This window comes from Octopus sinensis, linkage group LG9 (genome assembly GCF_006345805.1).
Source record: "Octopus sinensis linkage group LG9, ASM634580v1, whole genome shotgun sequence".
Lineage (NCBI taxonomy): Eukaryota > Metazoa > Mollusca > Cephalopoda > Octopoda > Octopodidae > Octopus > Octopus sinensis.
The window spans coordinates 912,441-929,373 of NC_043005.1; the positions used below are offsets into that span (position 1 = coordinate 912,441).

At 42.4% G+C, this 16,933-nt stretch overlaps 1 protein-coding gene across 8 annotated transcripts in view; it reads left to right on the forward strand.

Moving 5' to 3' along the window:
* LOC115215890 (DNA (cytosine-5)-methyltransferase 3B) overlaps positions 1 to 16,933 on the forward strand; it is a 106,638-nt gene that overhangs the window by 46,422 nt on the left and 43,283 nt on the right. For all 8 annotated transcript variants that reach the window (XM_036505716.1, XM_036505714.1, XM_036505720.1 and 5 more), the window contains 2 exons: positions 8,343 to 8,459; positions 9,355 to 9,399. In XM_036505716.1, coding sequence (XP_036361609.1) covers positions 8,343 to 8,459; positions 9,355 to 9,399 — 162 coding nt within the window. The remainder of the gene's footprint in view (positions 1 to 8,342; positions 8,460 to 9,354; positions 9,400 to 16,933) is intronic.

Here is a 16,933-nt window from a genome sequence, read left to right on the forward strand (position 1 = left end):
GATGCAGAGTCAGTGGCTTGCATCCTGTACACTGGCCATCATTTCATTGTGTTCAAGACACTCACAAATGACTTGGTTTGTCTGCTTATAAGTAAAAATTCACTGTTGGAAGCAGTGGGTTAGATTATAGCCTATTGGGTTCTGGACAACTATATTACTACTCTTGTTGTTTCTAGCAGAAGGGGCTGAAACAAAAGGCTCAGAGTAATATGAAGGGGAAGGACTGGATAATATGTATTAAATAGGGTTCCTTTCCCCACCAGATTTATTTTGATTTTATCATGATTTTTCAAAAAGAAAACAAAAAAAAACTCATACTTATATTTTACAATTAACTCCCTCTTCCCTAAATTTTAACTGAATAAAAATTGCTTTAAGGAGAGAATTTATTCATATTTTTTAAAAAATCAAATAATTTATCATTTCGAAAATGGTAAATATCTTTTTTTTTATTTATAAAATATATTTTTAAATTCAATACCAGTTCAAATATGTTGGGAATATATTCAAACCTACAAGAAAGCCATTCCATGTGTTTTGTCATGGAGAAAATTTCTTGCTATTGACAAAATTTTTAAATGTTAGAAACCCCCTTTGTCCCACAGAACCCTTGGAATTTTTTTCCATAGAACCTAGTCTAAGAAATTCTTGCAATAAGGCATTCATTCAGTGTTTCGAATTACTTATTCTACCAGACACAAAGCTCCTATGCTGTCACTGAACCACTCAACATGCTAGAAATAGCAATTAAATCTCTTTCAAATTACACTTTACTTTTTTTTTTCAAAATCCTATTGGATTGTCCTAGGCACACTGTTTGTTAAAAGATCGGAGGATGGTCAGTATTGGAATGTCTTTGACCATAAGGTGTGCTCAATCTGGGATGACTTGTGGCTAAACAACAACTCTGCCACATCTGTCACTAAATTATTAATTAGTTACATTAATTAAAAAGGTAAAAATTTTTGTTGTTGTTTTGTTTTGGCATTTCAATTATATCAAAGGCATGGTTTTTTTAAGGGACAGTAAAACAGATAATTAATTAAAGCCTGTTCGTGTTGTTTATGTTCAACAGTGTGTGTGTGGACTTAATTTGAATTTTGATATATTTTCTTGTCTTCCCTCACACATGATGAGGTCTTTTGACAATCAAATTCTACCTCCTTAATAATTTCTCATTTGTTATGTTTTCATCTAGTTTTCTGTATGGTGTGTTCTTTCTGTTCAACCCTTGATTTATATATATATGTGTGTATATATATATATATATATATAAATATATGTGTATATGTATATATATATATATATGTATATATATAAATATATGTGTATATATATATATATATATATATATATATATGTAAATATGTATATATGTATATATATATATGTGTATATATATATATATGTATATATATATATATACATACATACACACACACGTGTATGTATGCATTTCTATGTATATGTATGCATATGTATGTATGAACATATATGTGTATTTGTATATATGTATGTGTATATGTATATATATATGTGTCGGTGTGTGTATCTATATATGTATGTATATATATATATATATATCATCCGAGCGTGGCCGTCTGCCAGCCTTGTCTGGCACCTGTGTCGGTGGCACATAAAAAACACCATCTGAGCGTGGCCGTCTGCCAGCCTCGTCTGGCACCTGTGTCGGTGGCACATAAAAAACACCATCCGAGCGTGGCCGTTTGCCAGCCTCGTCTGGCACCTGTGTCGGTGGCACATAAAATCACCCACTACACTCTCGGAGTGGTTGGCGTTAGGAAGGGCATCCAGCTGTAGAAACACTGCCAGATCTGACTGGACTGGTGCAGCTTTCGGGCTCCCCAGACCCCAGTTGAACCGTCCAACCCATGCTAGCATGGAAAGCGGACGTTAAATGATGATGATGATGATGATGATGATATATATATATATATATATATATATATATATATATATATATATATATATATTTTTATGTATTGATTAAGTCTTTCCTTGTTTGATTTGCAAAATAGTAGTTTTGTCTCGAATTAATATTATATATATATATATAATTTTTCAAGTGAACACACAATTGCTGATTTTGCAACAAGTAAAAATGTTCTAAAATCTCTCTAAGAGATCAATGCAGTGGTTGTAGCCACCTTAACATGGATTTTACTGCGATTTTTTTAAAACCCTAAGAGGACATATCTTCTAACTGGTTAACGATGCACGGCTGCATCTGATAAAATTGTGAGCAGGGGAGTGAACACCTACCACCTCCTAGTGATGGGACCACAGCTGTGCATTATCAACCAGCTAGAGGAGATGTTCTCTTTGAGTGCAAAAATTGCAGTATAGTCTGCTTGAATGGACAGCCATGTTAAGGTGGCTACAAATCTTACTTCTCATTACAACTACTGTGTTGATCTCTTAGATTTTAGAAATAGGTTTTGAGTTTTGTGATCAATGAGCCATTGTCTTTTAAACAATCTTGTTCAACATTACCTGTTACTCTTAAAAGTATATGTATGTATATCATCATCGTTTAGCGTCCGTTTTCCATGCTAGCATGGGTTGGACGGTTCTACTGGGGTCTGAAGCCAGAAGGCTTCATCAGGCCCAGTCAAATCTGGCAGTGTTTCTATGGCTGGATGCCCTTCCTAATGCCAACCACTCCGTGAGTGTAGTGGGTGCTTTTTACGTGCCACCCGCACAGGTGCCAGACAGAGCTGGCAAACGGCCATGAACGGATGGTGCTTTTTATGTGCCGCCGGCACGAGACCAGTTGGGGCGGTGCTGGCAACGGTCGCGAAACGGAAGGTTCTCTTACATGCCATGATAGCATGGGTAGGACAGTTTGATGGGGTTCAGTGGGTTCAAGTATTATGCCTTGCTCTAATATTTCATATTTTTTTATGGTTTCTGTGGCTGGTGTGAACTTCCTTATACCAACCACTTCACAGAGTATACAGAAATAGCTTTTTCTTTTTTATGGTACCAGCACTATAGAGGTTAACTTAAGGAAACTACTGGACATTTTTTGTGGCACCAGCACTGTTTAGGTCACCTAGCAATGCGAAAAAAGATCTCTCAAGATGCAAGGAAAAGATTTATTGTGAGAGAATGGTAATGGAGAGAATAACAGAAGGAACTGTGTAAGACTAATGGATGCAGAGGAGAGGGAAAGAGTAATGTTAGGTATTAGTGTGAAGGAGACAAAATGGTTATAGAATGGGTTGAGTAATGCCACGCCAGTATGGGTTGACAGAGTGTGATAGGGAAAAGACTAACAAAGACAGTATTAGATAAAGTGGTTGGTGAGAGGATAGAGAGGTGATGGGGGTGTACTACACTGTTACACATGGGTGAGTAATGGGAGGGACAGGTAAAGTTAGTGGGATTTGAGGGAGGGAGTCAGAATAATAATGGAGATGTAGTGCTAGCTTACATTATATATGGATGGTTAGAGTGGTTTGTGGAGGAAAGATTAGGTGATAAAGTGGGGCCATGGCATATCTTCAAGATAACATTTGCAAGAGATCATGGTGACTGAAAAATCAGTGATGGTGGGTAAAAGTTGCCAGAGTGCAGCCCCTCCCTATTCAAGCATCATGATATGAGAGGAAGGAGGGGAGCAGGATATATGTATGGAGGTATGGAGAAGGGGAGATATTCAGTATGCAAAAAGTGGATAATTTCCTCTCAGTTATTGGAGGCATGGCACAGTGAGTAGAAGAGATAAGTGGATACAGAATAGATACAAATTGTTTGGAGAATAGATGATGGAATGGGATGTAGATATAAAATGGGCAGCAGACAGTGTGCGCAAGTACAGAATCATAGTTAAGGGAAATCATGGTGTATGCATTAAATTGTACTGGAGGTTGAACCTTCTACAGTATCCTGAATCATCAGTGGAATCCATCAGTTACCATTTTCATTAGCTATAACATCTTGACATAATTTTCCACATTTCCCCGAGTCTCCCATTCACATCACATGCCCCATCACAAGTGCAGTCTCCTTTTACCTACTAAATCTGCTGCTTGTTTGCTTCTCATTTCATGCACACTTACATGGCACCTGCTTGCCTCATTTCTTTCTAGTCTTTGCATTTATAAGCCATTCTTGCTGCTATGTACAGTGCACTTTGCACGCAAGCATCATATAATTTAGCTTTCATCGTGAAAAGTAAGCTCTTCTTGTTGCCACTAGAGATAATAGTTCTTTAAACTATATCCAATGTTATCTTATTCTAGCTATCACATTTTCAAAACAGCCACCCCTGTTGCTAGTTTAGTCACCTAGATAACAAAAGCAGTCTAAGCATTTGAGAGTGTTCCCAAGTGCTTACTGCCCCAGTTCACATGAAATCTATCTTCTTGGTCCACCCATCTGTGATCCCAGTACACCTTTTGTGTGTCCAGACCCTTCAGTTCTATATTATACTTCCATATGTGGAATTTCTGCTCCAGTTCTTCTGAATTTGCTATAAGAGTTAGGTCATTAAAATATTGTGTTCCTAAGGGCAGCCTGTCCTAAATACCTCTGGCATGGCTTGGAGGAGTGAGAGAAATTGGAAGCGACCGAGAACTGAGTCCTGATGTGCTTCCACCAACATACTAAATTCACCACTGAACTATTTTGCTGATTTTCATCTTGCTGACTGCCCTTTGTATTTAACTTGTGTGGTCCTCAGAAATCGTTCATCTATTCATAGTTTCCTAAGTGATCACTAAATTATAGTATGAGGGACCTTGTTAAAGGCGTTCCATAGCTTGACAAACACTAGGTATAGGGGTTTATTCAGTCATACATTTGTCTTGCAGTTGTCTCATAACTTTACACCTCTTCCTAGAAAAATGCCAGATTGCCTTTCATCTAAATATACCTTATCCTTAATCCCACAACATAGACTGGTAGTTAGTGACTTTAGGATCAGGACTAGGAGGACAACCAGAAGACGACAAATATGGAGAAGAAGGATCTGGAAGCTTAAAGATCCTGCAAATGGACAGAGATTTAGGGACATATTACTTGAAGCCTCTGACGAAGTAGAAGGGGATAGAGCATCACAGGGGGTAGAAGACAGCTGGACGTTTCTAAGGGACAACCTGCTGAGAGCCACTGACCAGATCTGTGGCTGGTGCAAAGTCCCCTCTCGACCTAGAATAACGTGGTGGTGGAACAATATTGTAGACAGGGCTATTAGAGAAAAGAGACAGGCTTGGAAGGTCTGGAAAAATGGGGGTAGCAGGGAATTGTATCAGACTGCCAAAAGAGAAGCTAGGAGACAGGTTTATTTAGCCAGAGGGGAAGCAGATAAGAAAAAATTTGCCAATGTTCTGCGCCGTGTGGACCAAAGACTGGAGGTGTTTCGTGTTGCAAGACAGTGTGTGAGAGAGAATCGTGATGTGGTAGGAGAGAAGTGTGTTCGCATGGAAGATGGTTCACTTGCGCTAAATGAGGATGCAAAGAGAGAGGTTTGGAGATGCCACTATGAAAGGTTGCTGAATGAAGAAAATGAATGGGATAAAGAGAGTCTGCCGAATGTTGACCCAACAGAGGGACCAGCTATCCGAGTTGATAGTTCTGTGGTAGCTAAGGCAATTAGAAGCATGAAGACAGGGAAAGCCCCAGGCCCATCAGGAATCACTGCAGAGATGCTCAAAATGTCTGGTAGTGTCGGCTATAGCCTAGTCACCCATATAGTTAATCAGGTGATACACAAAGGGGTCATACCCAATGACTGGTGTAGCAGTATAATAGTCAACTGCTACAAAGGTAAAGGTGATGCCCTAGATACAAATAACTACAGAGGTATCAAGCTGTTGGACCAGGTGATGAAGGTTACGGAGAGGGGCATAGCCCAACTAATTAGAGAGAGAGTTAGTTTAGATGAGATGCAGTTTGGGTTTGTGCCAGGGAAAAGTACTACTGATGCTATATTCCTGGTAAGGCAGCTGCAGGAGAAATACCTAGCCAAAGATAAGCCCCTGTACCTGGCTTTTGTTGACATGGAGAAAGCCTTCGACAGGGTCCCCCGATCCCTTATCTGGTGGGCAATGAGAAAACTAGGGATAGATGAATGGTTAGTGAGAGCTGTGCGGGCCATGTATAGGGACGCCGCTAGTAGGGTGAGGGTTGGAAATGAGTACAGTGAAGAATTCCGGGTAGAGGTAGGGGTCCACCAAGGCTCAGTACTCAGCCCCCTCCTATTTATCTTAGTCCTCCAGGCAATAACGGAGGAATTCAAGACAGGATGCCCTTGGGAGCTCCTCTATGCTGATGACCTTGCTCTAATTGCTGAGTCGCTATCAGAACTGGAGGAGAAGTTTCAGGTGTGGAAACAAGGATTAGAATCGAAGGGCCTCAGAGTCAATCTAGCTAAAACCAAAGTCGTAATCAGTAGGAAGGTAGACAAATCACAAACACCTTCAGGTAGATGGCCCTGCTCGATCTGTAGAAAAGGTGTAGGTAGAAACTCTATAAGATGCACCAAGTGTAAGCTATGGACACATAAGAGATGCAGCAATGTCAAAGGAAGGCTAACTAGGAAGATGGTTTTTGTATGTGGCAGATGCTCAGGAACAATAAACACTGAAAATGCTCTGAGACCAACTTCCGTCACTTTCCAGGGAGAAAAACTAGAAATAGTTGATAGTTTCCGTTACCTAGGTGACCAAGTCAGCAGCGGGGGCGGGTGTGCTGAAAGTGTAACTGCTAGAGTAAGAATAGCTTGGGCAAAGTTCAGAGAGCTCTTACCTCTGCTGGTGACAAAAGGCCTCTCGCACAGAGTGAAAGGCAGACTGTATGATGCGTGTGTACGAACAGCCATGCTACATGGCAGTGAAACATGGGCCGTGACTGCTGAGGATATGCGTAAGCTCGCTAGAAATGAAGCCAGTATGCTCCGATGGATGTGTAATGCCGGTACTCACACTCGGCAGAGTGTAAGTACCTTGAGAGAAAAGCTGGACCTAAGAAGCATCAGTTGTGGTGTGCAAGAGAGACGTTTGCGCTGGTATGGTCATGTGGCGAGAATGGATGAAGATAGTTGTGTGAAAAAGTGCCACACCCTAGCGGTTGAGGGAACCTGTGGAAGAGGCAGACCCAGGAAAACCTGGGACGAGGTGGTGAAGCACGACCTTCGAACTTTAGGTCTCACCGAGGAAATGACTAGAGACCGAGACCTCTGGAAGTGTGCTGTGCGCGAGAAGACCCGGCAGGACAAGTGAGTCCACAACCCGTGGCCTTCTACATGGGATGGAGCCAGCCTACGTATGCATACCTTCCCTACTTGGGACACAAAACTCTACTTGTGAAGACCTGTTGAGGCAAGTGAGGATCAGAATCGAAATCGATCAATGGAAATTGCGGATGTGCTACCAGTGCCGGTGGCATGTCGAAACTCTGCTTGTGAAGACCCATTGAGGCAAGTGAGGATCAGAATCGAAATCGATCAATGGAAATCGATCAATGGAAATTGCAGATGTGTTACCAGTGCCGGTGGCATGTAAGAGAACTTTCCGTTTCGCGACCGTTGCCAGCACCGCCCTGTTTCGTGTCCGTTGCCAGCCTCGCCTGGCCCTCGTGCCGGTGGCACATAAAAAGCATCATCCGTTCGTGGCCGTTTGCCAGCTCTGTCTGGCACCAGTGCGGGTGGCACGTAAAAAGCACCCACTACACTCACGGAGTGGTTGGCGTTAGGAAGGGCATCCAGCCGTAGAAACACTGCCAGATTTGACTGGGCCTGATGAAGCCTTCTGGCTTCACAGACCCCAGTAGAACCGTCCAACCCATGCTAGCATGGAAAACGGACGCTAAATGATGATGATGATGATGATGATGTAACTTCCATAGTCTTGTCCAACAATTTCGTATTTCTTTTAGCAGCATCTGTTATTTTACTTGATTTGCAACATTGGACTGTGGCCTTGCTGGGGCACCACCCTGGAGGGTTTTGTCAAATTGTTCCCAGTATTTATTTTATCAGTCCATTTTATTGAACCACTAAGTTACATATTCTTAAACAGTCCAATATTACTGCTGTCAGGCATAAAGTAAAATACCATGCACACGCGTGTGCACACACACACACACACACACACACACAAAGGGCTTCTACCCAGTTTCTGGTCATCAAATGCGCTGGAAAGGAACTGATCAAACTAGGATTGAATCTGATTTTGAAGCAATCGTCTCCACCATATAGCCATGCCTGTTCCTTATAATGAATTTGCTTTTACAATCTGCCATATCAAGTCTATAAAGTAAATTTTTATTATTACATCAACAGTTATATAATATTGTTTTCACATTTTTCACTTCAGGAGATCCATATCCACAATTTGTTAAACGAAAGCTACAACCAATATTCAAGACAGCTGAAAATATCGAGGAAGAACCAGTTCGAGTATCATCCCCACCCAATCCACTTTTTGAAAACAGTGAGATACAGTTTGCTTCTATCTGATAATTAGTAATGAAAATAGGGATGTTGTCATGAGGTTTTGATGATAACCAGCCTCCTCAGATCTCAAGAACTACCTCTTAGGATTCTTGCAGAATACAAGATTGTATTTTCCAACATTCTTTAGTCTCTTATGCAGTAGTTTGCCTGCTGTGCCAAGTGCACCTGTTACCAAGGAAACATTTTCTACCTTTGTCTCCCTCAATCTCATCTGTGTGCTGAGCTCTGAGACTTCTCAATTTCTTTTCTATCTACTCTATTCTCATATGTTATTGCCATGTTTGATCTTACATTTTTTTCTTTTGCTTGCCCTTTACAATCCTATCTGGTTGCCTTGCCTTAATAGCATGATCAAGAATCCAATAATTATTATTCACCATCACAATCTTTGGTCCGATGTTCATACCACTTTTATGGCAACCACACACTTGGCCGACATACCAGTCCACCTCTTACTGACATAGTCATGCCTGTGCTTTACTCATTTTGCATTAGCTTATTTCATTCGCTTACGAGATGGTTCATGCTTTCATCTTCTTTTTCACTGACTACATTTAGCCTCTGATAGAATTGTAATAATTCTAGTCATTATCAAGTCTATTATTTCTGATTTTGGGTACAAAGTCTAAAACTTCTGGTAGACAATTTAGTTGATCAAATCAACCTTAGTATTTAATAGGTTCTTTATTTTATTGAGCCTGGAAGGATGAAAGGCAGAGTTGACATGAGTTGGATTTGAAGTTAATATCTAAAGAGTAGGAACAAATTTAGCAAGGTATTCTGTACAATGCTCTAATGATGCTGCTCCATTCAACTGCTCTAATAAAGTATTTCTAAATTTATTGAAATATTTTGATTTTGACTTTTAACAGATGATCTCATAAATAAACTGAAGACTAATCTAGTAAAAATTCAAGGTGAGTCACTCATTTATTAATATTATTTTTTATTTTATTGTGGATCTTTTGAGTTGTTAAATTTGTTACCAGTAATCTATTAATTTCAATAAAAGTTGCTATACTCTTTCATCCTCATCATTTAACGTCTGTTGTCCATGCTGGCATGGGTTGGACAGTTTGACCAGGGCTGGCAAGCTGGACTGGATGGCTGCACCAGACTCCCATCTGATTTGGCATCGTTTCTATGTCTGGATGCCCTTCCTAATGCCAACCACTCTGACGTGCCTCTGGCACAGGTGCCTTTTGTGTGACACCAGTATCTGCCCCAACTGTGATTTTACTTGGCTTGATGGGTCTTCTCAAACATGACATAATGTCAAAGGTCTCAGTCCTTGTCTCTGTGAAGCCCAACACTTGAAAGAAGCTTTTCATGTGCCACTGGCATCAGACATTTTGCCTCCATGAGGCTCAATACTTGGAAGGTGCTTTTTACGTGCCACTGGTACAAGTGCCAGTGGCATGGCACCAGCATCAGCAATGACTGTGATTTCACTTGGCTTGACAAGTCTTCTCAAGCACAGCATATCTCCAAAGGTCTCACATACTGGTCATCACTTCTGTGAGGTCCAAAGTTTGAAGATCATGCTTGACCACCCCCTACCATGTCTTCCTCTCCCACAGATTCCCTCCACCTGTCCTCATCCATATGCATCACATGACCATACCAGCACAGTCGTCTCTCTTGCTCACCACATCTGATGCTTCTTATATCCAACTTTTCTCTCAAAATGCTTACACTCTGTCGAATATGCACACTGACATTGCACATCCAGCAAAGCATACTGGCTTCATTTCTTTCAATCCTAAATGTGTCCTCTGCTGTCACAGTCCATGTTTCACTGCCATGTAGCAGAGCTGTTTGCACACAGGAATCATGTAATCTGCTTTTCACTCCGAGAGAGAGGCTCCTTGTTACCAGCAGGGGTAGGAGGTCTCTGAACTTTGCCCAGCTTAATCTTATTCTCACAGCTATGCTCTTGGAGCATCCACCTCCACTACTTACTTGGTCACCTAGATAACGGAATCTATCTCCTACCTCTAGCTTACCCTGCTGGAAGTTGATAGAGTCTCTTTTCTGTACATTTTCAGTGTTTATTGTACCAGTGCCTCTTCCACACACAAAAGCTGTTTTCCCTGTTAACCTTCTTCTGATATTGTTGCACCTCTTACATGTCCAAAGCTTACACCAGGTGTATTGTATGGAGTTTCCACCTATTCCTTGTCTACAGATTGAGCAGGGTCATCTACCTGAAGGGATTTATGATTTGTCTGCTTTCCTACCTACTAAGACTTTGGTTTTTGCTATGTTAACTCTAAGGCCCTTCAATTCTAGACCTTGCTAGTTCTGGTAATGATTCAGCTATAAGAAGGAGGTCATCTGCATAGAGGAGCTCTCAGGGGCAGCCTGTCTTAAATTCCTCTTTTATTGCCTGGAGGACTATGATGAGCAAGAGTGGATTGAGGACCGATCCTTGGTGAACCGTTACTTGTACCCTAAATTCTTTGCTGTACTCATTGCTAACCCTCACTTTATTGGTAGCGTTCTTGTACATGGTTTGTACAGCTCTCCCTAGTTTTCGCATTGACCACCAGATAAGGGATCAGGGCACTCTGTCAAAGGCTTTCTCCACGTCAACAAAAGCCAAGTACAGGGGTTTATCCTTGGCTAGGTATTTCTCCTGCAGCTGCCTTACCAGAAATATAGCATCAGTGGTGCTTCTACCTGGCATAAAACCAAACTGCATCTCATCTAGGCTAACTCTCTCCCTAATTAATTGGAAAGTGACCCCTCTCCATAACTTTCATCACCTGATCCAACAAACTGATACCTCTGTAATTATTTCTATCTAAGGTATCACCTTTACCTTAATGCCAGTTGACTCTGGTGCTTCTACACCAGTCATTGGGTATGACTCCTTTGTGAACCATCTGAACCAGTCATTGGGTATGACTCCTTCGTGAACCATCTGAACCAGTCATTGGGTATGACTCCTTCGTGAACCATCTGAACCAGTCATTGGGTATGACTCCTTCGTGAACCATCTGAACCAGTCATTGGGTATGACTCCTTCGTGAACCATCTGAACCAGTCATTGGGTATGACTCCTTCGTGAACCATCTGAACCAGTCATTGAGTATGACTCCTTCGTGAACCATCTGAACCAGTCATTGGGTATGACTCCTTCGTGAACCATCTGAACCAGTCATTGGGTATGACTCCTTCGTGAACCATCTGAACCAGTCATTGGGTATGACTCCTTCGTGAACCATCTGAACCAGTCATTGGGTATGACTCCTTCGTGAACCATCTGAACCAGTCATTGGGTATGACTCCTTCGTGAACCATCTGAACCAGTCATTGGGTATGACTCCTTCGTGAACCATCTGATTTACAATATGGACTAGACCATAACCCACACCGCTAGATATTTTAAGCATCTCAGTGGTGATTTCTGATGGGCCGGGGTCTTTCCCTGTCTATATATCCTTAATTGCTTTATCTACCAGGGTACTGTTGATTTGGGTAGCTGGTCCCTTAACTGGGTCGACATTTGGCAGACTCTCCTCTTTCCATTCATTCTCCACATTCAACAGTCTTTCATAATAGCATTTCCAAACCTCTTTTATTGCAGATAAGGGAATTAGCACGTAAAAGCACCATCCATTCATGTCCGTTGCCAGCCTCGCCTGGCCCCGTGCTGGTGGCACATAAAAGCACCATCCGTCGTGGCCGTTTGCCAGCCCCGTCTGGCACCTGTGCGGGTGGCACGTAAAAAGCACCCACTACACTCACGGAGTGGTTGGCGTTAGGAAGGGCATCCAGCCGTAAAAACACTGCCAGATCAGACTGGGCCTGATGCAGCCTTCTGGCTTCACAGACCCTAGTTGAACCGTCCAACCCATGCTAGCATGAAAAGCGGACGCTAAATGATGATGATGATGATGATGATGAATATACAAGTGAAGCCTGCCAAATTACTACAAATATTGTGCCCCTGAATCTCAGGAAATCTGCCATAGGGATCTGATATATACAACTTTACCAACAATACCTTTATTGGATCACAATAACAATGTTTCATGTTTGGATTGAGGGAACACTTTACTCTTCATCATTTCTTGATCTAAAATCTCACATGTGACCCACATTCAAGTACTGTTCACATATCTTGGATGGTTCTGCTGCTGCACACATTTACACAGACATCCTAGCTTACATTCAAAAGGCCATCTGGTGAATTGGCGAAGATTCACTAACCAACATACCATAACCTCCAATTCAGAGGCATTTCTTCTTTGTTTTTCTAGAGTTTCTATATCATCACCCGCTCTTCTGTCACAATTTCGATTTAAACACATTCATTCATTCTTTGATAAGCAACTCTAGGGAATTTCAATCTGCTCATATTTCTCTTGAAGATCTGAAGATTTACGGGTTTTCAAATTAAGCATTCACCACATTGATCTCTACAGTTTAGGTGGGTGATTAACATCAAACATGGGTGCTGCACTTCTGACAAATGAATAACAAGCAAAAACCATTGAGGTATATGTGCTTTGAAGGCACATAAATAAAATTTTTCTTACCCGACTTGCAATTGGGTACTGCTGGCAGATTGATCAATTCTTCACCTGTGTTGTCACGACTTTTCTATCTTCACAACTGGTATCTCTCACTGCTCGTGTCCCTAGGAAAAGCAAATGCAGGGAAAAACTTTTCTTCTCAATTGCTGACATGATGTCATCTCTTGCTACTTCCAGTCTTCCTTCCACCATACACCCCCGCCCCCTATCTAATGATCATTGCTCACCTGTTCTGTCTCGTAATCATCCATCCACCTAGGGGGTTGACGTTCCCTTAGAAATCTTCATAGAGTCTTGGCGCCACTTTCTCCCTCCCCTTCGTCATCGGAAGAGCTAATAACCCTTTGAATATCTAGGATCCACTGATACATCATTCGAAATACTGATTGCGATCCCCTTTCTTTTTTCCACTGTGTTGTGCACTGAGTATTCAGGGGCTTCACCCACACTTCATCTCCAACCTGCACAGATGTAATTCCTTCCACTTCTCACTTCTGTGGCACCATGCTCAGGTGTCTCCATTTATATTGGAATATGGCCCTGTGCAGGACTGACTCTTTGACTTACCCTACCCTGGGCAATATGTTATACCAGAAGACTGCCTCCATAGGGAAGATTCGTCCCCTTTCAGCCATGGCTTTAATCATACGGTAGTGCCGTTCCACAATCCCATTTCCCCCTGCCCTGTATGCAGCTCTGAAAAAAGTGTCTTGTGCACCATCTTCCAAGTATATCTCTCAGCTGCTCTGAGCAAAAAACTGCACTATTATTTATCAATAGCCCGTCTACAGGATCCCTTTCCAAAAACACTGCATTCAGCACCTCTGTTCCCTTGGCAGTAGTCTCCACCCTGATTTCTCTCTTTATAGCCTTTCACTCCGGCCCACAGTCAACCATTGTGTCACATCAATGGCCAGCCCCTTTCATTCTTCCTCTACCTGGATCTTTCCTGGTTCGCGTGTGTTCAGAGGCAGGATCAATCAATTGGCCCCTGTTACACTTCCTCACTATCCTCTGAATGCTCTCTTTGGTGACATCAGGGTCAACGATCCTTGCCAAAAACATTGTCCTGTCGACCCCTATATCGTGCATATTGTGCAGCCTCCTTAGTTCTGAGCCCTCCAACTGACAAACTGCTGCTACCTCACCCAGAACATCCTCTGTTGTCTCCAACCAATTCTTTTTCACTCTGATTAGAATGTCTGCTTTATTTTTTTCCAAGGGCGCGAACGCCACATGCAGTTCTAGGGCAAACTTGGCAGCTAGCTCCCTCAGGATACCCAGATGACGCTTGATCACAATTTCCGTGTCCCCTTTCATGCAAATCCTCTTCCAGTTGGTGATCACTGACTCCACCCACCCTCGCACTCTGCCAGAATCAGTCTGGATCTCAACAGTTCACAGTCCCTATCTCAATGCTAGGTTGACACCTTTCAGCACAGCATCCAGTTTGGTTACAGTGATGTGGTTGTAAACGTCCTTCTTTCTAAGTCATGCTGCATCTTCCACTTCAACACCTCCTATTTCTAGCATGACTCTCAATGCTATGCTGCTTGCGTTGCACCACATGATCCTTTTCTTTGTATCAGGCACTTACCAGCCGCCCCTCACTGGATCCTGTGCTCGCACTCTCTCCAAGACCTCTTGCATCATCACCATTGTCTTCTCTGCCACTTTATCACCCAGTTCTCTCTTTCTGCTCGTCTTTTGAGATAGCTCTATGCTGTTTGGAGCCATCCTGCAACAGGATAGTGGCCCACCAACTTCCCATACTTCCCAGCTCTTGCCTATTCATATTCTGTTTCAAATCTGGGATCTCGTTTCCTCTGTGAAACACAAGCCTACCCAATTTTTGTCTCTTTTGAGCTTAAGCCCCAGAGCCGTACCTCCTTCTATACTTCCAGGTGGTTTTACTGTCAGCCCAAACCTCCTCAGATGGTCCACAATTTCCTCTGCTGGCATCACATTTTCATCTACTATGATATTGTCAATATATGAGCAGGTAGCCTGCTCCACTTTGCCCAAAACTGTCTTGAGGACCTTCGCCATGATCTTTGGCACTGAACTCAACCTGAAACTCAGTTGAATCAGGCAGTATGTTTTGCCCCTGTACCTCACCAGTTGGTACTTCCACAACTTCTCTGGTACATGGAGATGCAGACAGACTGAGGTTGATGATTGTAGCAGGTCCCCTCATTTGTCTCCACTCACGAAGAGTTTCTCCACACACGTCTTCTGCCTTGCCATCCACATGACAGGACACATTTTTGTTCAGTTTCCTGAAGTCTAGCACCGACCGAACTTTATTTTTTGTCGGATGAACAACAGCCATCAATGGCAGCACACCGCCCATCGTTTCTTCACTCCATGGCATCAGAATGCCCTCCTCTGTCCACCTCTTCACCTCTGTCTCGAATTCAAACCTGGCTTCTCTTTTCAGGGTATGCTCATAGCAGCTCACCCTGTTTCTCAGTATGGGAGGTTTTCCTTTCAAGAAATATTCCACCATCCATCTTTTGCTGTCAAACTCAGCACGGAAGTCCTTGTCCTTAACAGAAAATCCTCTCTGGGCTAGTAATTTATCATTCTTACAGTCTTTTTCCTCCACTTCACACTCACAGCATGCAGCACACTGGTTACCAAACTCTACTCCTGTCCTGCCAACCGTCACACCTCCCAATATTGTGATCACATCCATTCTGGTCACTACATCAATGCAATCCACTATCTCATCAACTACAATCACCTGCAGCCTCAACACAGACCCCTGTATCTCCATTTCATAGTCGCTGATGCCCCTACATTTGACTACCCTAGCATCTACCGCTCTGAGCCTGGTGTTTCCTCTCCAGTTCTCAACCATTTTTGTGGTCGCCAGGGTTGTTGTACAACCTGTATCCACAAGGGCTCATGCTTCTCTCACCCCCACCTTAAGCCTCACTACAGGCAACGTTTGGTTGTGCACCTTCAACTAGTATGTTCGTTTCCCTGCTTGCAGATTTTTTTCTGTGTGCCCAGGGTGGCCGCATCAGAAACCTACCCCCATTGGCTTCGGTTGCATGCATTCCCTGACCATTTGCAGACCTTAGCATTTGAAACATGATCCCTTGGTCATTTGCCTTGCCAGACTCTTGCTGTCATTATTTGCTACCTGCCTCTTCGTCCCACCCATGACCATCGTCACTGGTCTCACTTTGTCTTGAATGTCACCTTGCATCAATATACGTCACTTATTAATTATCTCTCCTACCGATATCGTTTTGATGTTCGGCATCTGCTGCAGACGTACAGACATATAGTCAGGGAAGCTGGTCACAAAAGCCAGCTTCACCATCCATTCCATTGCTGCTCTGTTAGGCCCACCAATCTTCTAATTTCGCTCACATAATTATCTATCTGCTCGCCAGTTTATCTCACCTTCCCGAGCTTGCTATAGGCTTTAAAAGACCCTTCTGTGTATGTGTCCTTCAGCCATTGTTCAATTTTTTTCTGCTTTCTCTTGATCTGCTTCATCCGTCTCCAGGTAGAGTTCCAGTGGATAAAATGCCTTATGGTATTAATTCTGTAAGGCAGTTAATTTTGTCATCCTTTGGGGGATTGATAAAGTACTATCTATGGTAACTCCGCTGCAACTGTAACATTGAAAACATGTTAAATTTATGACTTCATGAGAAGATACAACTGAAACGTAACTGAAACTGTTGAGGTTTATTCTTTCAGAAGATATTTTGGAGGATAGGGATTTGATGTGAACACAAAAGCAGAGCTTGTGTTAATGGCAGTAATTCAATGGAAATAGTTAATCTCTCTCTTAGAGTAGAAGCAAAACATATTGTTTTGCTGTTCAGATAAATAAAAGTGAATAGGTAAAGAGGGAAGGAGTTTCATGTTACAAGTATCCTTAAAG